The 6,287-nt window shown below is 39.9% G+C and overlaps 1 protein-coding gene across 2 annotated transcripts in view; it reads left to right on the top strand.

The window, feature by feature from the left end:
- Nucleotides 1-5,500, top strand: part of RARS2 (arginyl-tRNA synthetase 2, mitochondrial) — a 58,319-nt gene extending 52,819 nt beyond the window's left edge. For both annotated transcript variants that reach the window (XM_032409314.1, XM_032409313.1), the window contains exons 13-20: nt 124-200; nt 686-810; nt 1,401-1,468; nt 1,554-1,663; nt 2,033-2,128; nt 3,292-3,366; nt 4,727-4,790; nt 5,265-5,500. In XM_032409314.1, coding sequence (XP_032265205.1) covers nt 124-200; nt 686-810; nt 1,401-1,468; nt 1,554-1,663; nt 2,033-2,128; nt 3,292-3,366; nt 4,727-4,790; nt 5,265-5,351 — 702 coding nt within the window. In that variant the 3' untranslated portion in view covers nt 5,352-5,500. The remainder of the gene's footprint in view (nt 1-123; nt 201-685; nt 811-1,400; nt 1,469-1,553; nt 1,664-2,032; nt 2,129-3,291; nt 3,367-4,726; nt 4,791-5,264) is intronic.
- The last annotated feature ends 787 nt before the right edge of the window (nt 5,501-6,287 follow it).

Here is a 6,287-nt window from a genome sequence, read left to right on the forward strand (position 1 = left end):
TTTAAAATACATCAGTTGACAATGACTCTAGTGTGTCAAAACTCAAATATTTTGATTTATGCCCCACCTATTTTTGTAGGTTAACTTATCATTGTTATTTTAAATATATTTTTTTTTCCCAAGACAGATAAAGGGCAAAAAAAGCATTTTCAGCAGGTGTTCCAAATGCTGCAGATCATGGGATATGACTGGGCAGAAAGGTAATGTCTGCATGGTTCGTAACTGTCTGTTCAAGATCATTAAGGATTTGTTAGGTCAGCCAAGTCCCAAAATATACCAAATTGTTAAAGGTCGTCATTCAGATTTCACTTATATATTTCAAGGTATCAGTGTAGAAGCAGGTTTGTTTTTTACATTGACTTATGTCCTGGTGATACTCATTTCTAACTTAAAAACATTTAACAAATGTGTCTATTAGACATCTGCTCTCAGTGGCTTGATTTCCAAAATTCTTAATCCCTCCTTTTTTTTCCACAAAGGCAACTAGTAATTTAATCACATCGTAGTGATTATCTCTGTAAAATGAAGCTGTGTGTTTAACATCTTTTGTGGCATATAACAAATCACATCCTATTTCAGTTGATTAATTTTGAAAAGTCCCTCTAAGAGAGTTGAAGTTCAGACTACTCTGTGAAAGGGTATTATCGTATGCTTTGATCATCCGTTCTTTTCTCTTCCATTTCAGGTGCCAGCACGTGCCCTTTGGAGTGGTGCAGGGAATGAAGACTCGAAGAGGAAATGTTACTTTTCTGGAAGATGTTCTAAATGAGATTCGCTCGAGGATGCTACAGAACATGGCTTCTGTTAAGAGTGAATTCACTTTACTGTTGTTACAGTCATAACTTATGTGCCACTTGGATGTTTTGCGGGACTTCTGTGCAGCGCGATTGATTTTGACCATCTCTCTCTTCACTTTCACTAACCTTGTCAAAAATAGCTCGGGCTAATTAGAGGTGCCAGAGGTTTTAGACTTGCTGCTTGGTGTCATTCAGTTCAATAATCTGAATTGATATGACCCTAGGCCTCTTTTCATGGACAGCTTCAGCGTTGTCATTCCACTCTTGGAGTGGTTATGTGAAATTCCCATGTTATGTTATAGGAAACAGGTCACAAGTACTCATGGCTTTGTTTAACCTTGGAAAAGTATAAGTACCAGTTTTAAGCTAATGTCTCATAAGGGATATTTATGAGAAAGGTGAATTTGTGTTTCTTTCCTTTTAATGTAGGCAAGGGAGTGTCTTTATCCAAGGTAAATTAGCCCAAATTAGGAAAGTAAATTGCCCACTGTGAACCTGTTTGTTCTTCTTACTGGCAGCATACATTTTTGGCAGATGTTATCAGAATCCCTGATTCTGTACAGTTTCATGTAAGTTAAAGATAGCTGCCTTTGTCTGTTCCAGCTACCAAAGAACTGGAGAACCCACAGCAGACTGCAGAGAGGGTCGGGCTCGCCGCACTCATTATTCAGGTCTGTTAAGACTGCCGCCTGTGAGACCCTTTTGTTTGGGACCAGAACAAACCCCAGTGCTAAAAATGTACTCTTGTCATTCTAGGACTTCAAAGGTTTACTCTTATCTGACTATCAGTTCAGCTGGGATCGTGTTTTCCAGAGTCGTGGGGACACAGGAGTCTTCCTGCAGTACACGCATGCCCGCCTCCACAGGTGAGGGGCGTCTGCTGGAAACGCCGAGCCCCTCTCTCCTTCCCAGCGTGGGGCGGGGCTGGTGTGCTCTGAAGACCAAAGGTCCTGTTTGCTAGGCTTCTCCAGTATCTCATATCCAAAACTAGTTAGAAGGACAGTGGGCCACCTGTTAGGTTTGGTTTTTCAAATATTTATTGAGCATCTCTGTAAGAAGTGCTTTTATGTATATTACCTTATTCAGTACTCAGAATAACGCTGCCAAAGAATATACTCCCATTTTCAGAGGAAGAAACAGAGTTGGGAAAAATTGAGGCATTGTGACAAACTTGCAATTATGTGTCGTTGGATGACTTGTTTAATCCTTTGTTGTTTTTAAACTTTTGATAACAGTTTGGAAGAGACTTTTGGATGTGGTTATCTAAATGATTTCAACACTGCTTGTTTACAAGATCCACAGTCTATTTCCATTCTCCAGCATCTTCTCAGGTATGGTTTTCTAGTAGTATTGAGTCTGCACCTGCTTAGTGAAATGACTGCTGATGGTTTGCTGACCACTGGAGTGAACAAGCCAGTAGCTGGCTCCTGCCACCAGACAGCACTTTCCCGAAGGTCTGGCCAGAAAGGGATTACCTGCCCTTTGAAGGCGGACAAAAGAGGACACAGTTAAGGTCAGTCCTTGGGACTTAAAAATATCCCTGCTGCATCAGTACAGGTGCCTGACGTCCTCTGGGTCATGTTCTGAGAATGGAAACCTGGTAAAAGCATAAACTTTTAGTTTTGGAAAAGATCTTCTCCTCACCGTCTTTGGTAAGTGAAGGAAAAGCGCTGCCTGTGTGCAGCTCCTGTGAAACCGTTCAGTCCCTCATCTGCCTCATGGTTTCCATTCACAGTCTCCGATATCTCCTTGATGCCCTGACGCTGGGCAAGGGACCACACCTTTGAGCTCTCACAAGCATTGGTGGCGAAGCCGGACTTGTCAGGAGATAGTAGTCTCTGGAAAGGATGTGGGTAGTTAAGGCAGTTTTCTCTGATTGCCACACAGTGGTCAGTGGCTCTTTCCTGGGATCAGAGGAGTCCGTTTTCTCACATTTGACTAATTTGTCAGAAAAAATAAGCCAACCTGGTTTTCTTGGTATTGAAGGTAGACTCTGTTTGCTAGTTTCCAGATTATGGTCCTAAACATGGCTGTAGGCTTTTTACATTCAGTTTAAAGCCTGAGTCCTTGTTCTGGGCTAGGCCTAAGGGATATCAAAATGATTTAGAAAGTACCTGCCATCAAGGAATTTGTAAGAAAGAAAAATGTGCCTTTACCTTCAAATGCACACAAGGTCTTTTTTCATATACCTTCTACTCTTTTTTTAGAGAGAGCAAGAGCGCGGTAGGGGCAGAGGGAGAAAGAGAGAGAAACTTAAACAGGCTCCACGCTGGGCAAGGAACCTGATGCAGGGCTCAGTCTCACGACCCCAGGATCACAACCTAAGCTGAAACCTCAAGAGTCAGATGCTCAACCGAATAAGCCACCCAGGCACCCCTATACCTTCTACTCTTAATGCTGTCCAGTCAACCTTACATCCAAGATCTTAACATCTTAGCTTAGTGTAATATGTGCAGTCTTCCCTCACCAACCGTTCCTGTCATCTTTCTTTTAGGTTCGACGAGGTGCTTTGTAGATCATCTCAGGACCTTCAACCCAGGCACATTGTCAGTTACCTTCTAACTCTAAGGTACTTTATAACCTTGCTGTTTTCAGGTATTAAAGACATCAGAGACCAGATCTGACAAAGAACCTTTGTTTCTTCTAAAGTTTTCCTATAAACAAATCCCTTGGCCTAAAAAATGAGATGCCTTAAGTTACAGGAATTCTTGCTTCATCTTTGCAAATCAGCAATTAATGTTCATTTATTCATTCAGTGATATAAGGTGCAGTCACTGCAGTCTGGTGATAGGAAACAACAGTTTCATCACAGGTAGTTACATAACAGCACATACGTGCTCGGATAGAGTGGACATAGGAGACAGTGTTAGGGCACTCAGCCCGGCCTTGACGGATGAAAGAGGGCTTCTCGGAGGAGAGGAGTCGATATTAATCAGGAGAAGCAAGGTGGAAGAAAAAGAAGAAAAAGCCCAGAGTGGAGCAAGAACATGCTACATTAATGGAACTACAAGCATGGTCCTGGGAGGGGTGAAAAATGAGTGTGTCAAGGCCTTTTTGCATGTATTAAGGCATTTCAGCTTATTTTCAGGGCAGTGGAGTCCATAAAAAGACTAAACAGCGACACAGAAAAATCAGTCAGCTAGAGAGTAGAGGATGAATTGGAAGGCAAATCGGTTTAATAGGAATTTCAGAGTAGCTGTTTCAGAAACTCTGAATAGAAGTTGAGTATCTTCTAGAGCAACTACTGTATCTTTCTATAAATCTATTTAAGAAAGGAAATATTTGCTTTTAGTCATGATTTACTGAAATCAGATTTATTGGTACTGTTCTCTTGATTATCCTTTTTACCTGTCTTCCCCAGATTTAAATAAATGTTTTTCCTTTAAATTCTACTGAGTCATAGAGAAATAAAGAAGCCAGAAAGTCTAATTAAATGTCAGTTAATCATTGAAATCAATGTCAGAAGCATCATTTCTCTAGCATATTATTCTATTTGCTGCTCTACTTAATCAGAAAAAATACTTTAGAGAAGAGTGGCCAGTGTGTGTGCAGTGGACCGATAACTAGTCTTACCCCGCCTCCTCACCGTACAGAGGGGGGATGTCCAGGTCATGTTAATAGCTTTCATCCTAAAAGAAGCCTAAATGAGAAAAACTAATCTTTAGAAAGGAATCCCCTATCTTTGTGAAGCAGTGAAATCATAATCTTAAGAACTTGAGGTATTACAACCAAAATCTAAAGTTTTAGTTTAATGTGTTTTACTTTTCCTGTTACAGAAAAGCAGTGAATTCGAGTCTCAGCTTCAGTGTTGCACACATCCTTTACTGGCTCTGGGCTTTGATATCCTTAAGTTGAGGGAGTAAGATATCAAGCTTATGTGTTACCACAGGAAATGACGACTGGTCTTCATTTCTTTCTTCCCGTTTCAGTCATCTTGCTGCTATGGCACACAAGACACTGCTTATAAAAGACAGTCCTCCCGAAGTGGCTGGGGTACGCTAAGTGTTTTCTGTGTAATCTCTGCATCCTCCGATTAATGTTACTGAGGCAGTCTTGTAAATGTTCCTAAAATAGCATCTTGTGGTTCGGCTACAGTAGTGTACTTATGGACTCAGGTGGTAATTAATTAGAATTGGACTGTAACAGTGTTGATATACTTTCCAACACTGGACTATGAAACGCATCTTCCTACATCAAGTGTTCGGGTGAGGAGTTCCCCTCATCTGGAGCTATACTTCGGATATAATGATACCGTCACTCCCACTCCCCAGCTCTTGGGTAACAGTCATATTATAAGGTATGCTAGGAATTTGTCTTCCCTTGCCGACAGCAAACACTGGAGCACTCTGAGATACTGTTCCTACTTTAAATTAGAAGAAAGAATTACTTTTAAAAATGTTCTTTATTCACTTATAGTTAGCCTGTTGTTGAACTGAACATTTAATCATTCTTTGTTTTATTTCATAGGCCAGACTTCATCTTTTCAGAGCTGTGCGTTCTGTCCTAGCCAATGGAATGAAACTTCTTGGAATAACACCTGTATGTAGAATGTAATTTCTAATTAAAATAGCTTTCTAAATACCGAGTGAATTCTAGTTATCTATTCTTATATGCCTTGTTTAGAATTTAAACTGTTATTCTGTATCAGAATCTATGTTTTAGTAAGCCTAAGTGATTTCTCAACTTATTAAATCTTTATCTAAAAAAAAATCACTTGAGTTCCCTGCTGGTCAGTAAGTACTAAACAGAGTTTTATAAAACTAACCCAAATCTTCTAAAATTCACTGCAGTCTAATGGGGATAAAAGATTAGATTTTAAGCTCCAGCTTGAGGTTTCCACCGCATCATTCTTCCAGAAACTGTTCTTATAAGTGAGATTACCTCATGTTTGCATCAGATAAAATTGATAAAAGCAGTTTCAATTTTCTTATAATAATGGCTAGTTCTGAATCAATTTAGGGAGACCAGACTTAAACCTTTTTGCCTATACAGCTGACAACCACTCCCAGAGAACAGATGTCATGCTTATCTTCCATTGATCTGTACAGGTAACTCTTACTGCATGAACTTGGGAACTGAATAGATTGGAGTAACAAGGAATTACTTGTACACATATTGTACTAGGATCTTTTTATAAAAATTAGTCCATTAGTTAAACCCGAATTTGAAATGGAGTTTCTCAAACCATTTCTTTCATGTACCTGCATATTGGTCATGATTTGGTTAAGTGGGATGTGGTCTGTTCAGTCAGTACGGCTATCCTCATCTGCCAGTATTTCCATTCAGACTGCTATCATTTATCCTAAATGTTGCTACTAGAAGCCTTCTGAATATTACTGACAATCTACTTTTACGAATAGAGAAGCAAATTAGCATGAACCAAAGCTTCTCTAGTTGAATGAACATAGTTTTATATTGGCAAGTATGGTACACCTTCTTAGTCCTAGAGAAGACTCGTCCACGCAGTCTCAATTTTAAATGCGTTAGCTT

This window comes from Phoca vitulina, unplaced genomic scaffold, assembly GCF_004348235.1.
Source record: "Phoca vitulina isolate PV1807 unplaced genomic scaffold, GSC_HSeal_1.0 scaffold11, whole genome shotgun sequence".
Classification (NCBI taxonomy): Eukaryota; Metazoa; Chordata; class Mammalia; order Carnivora; family Phocidae; genus Phoca; species Phoca vitulina.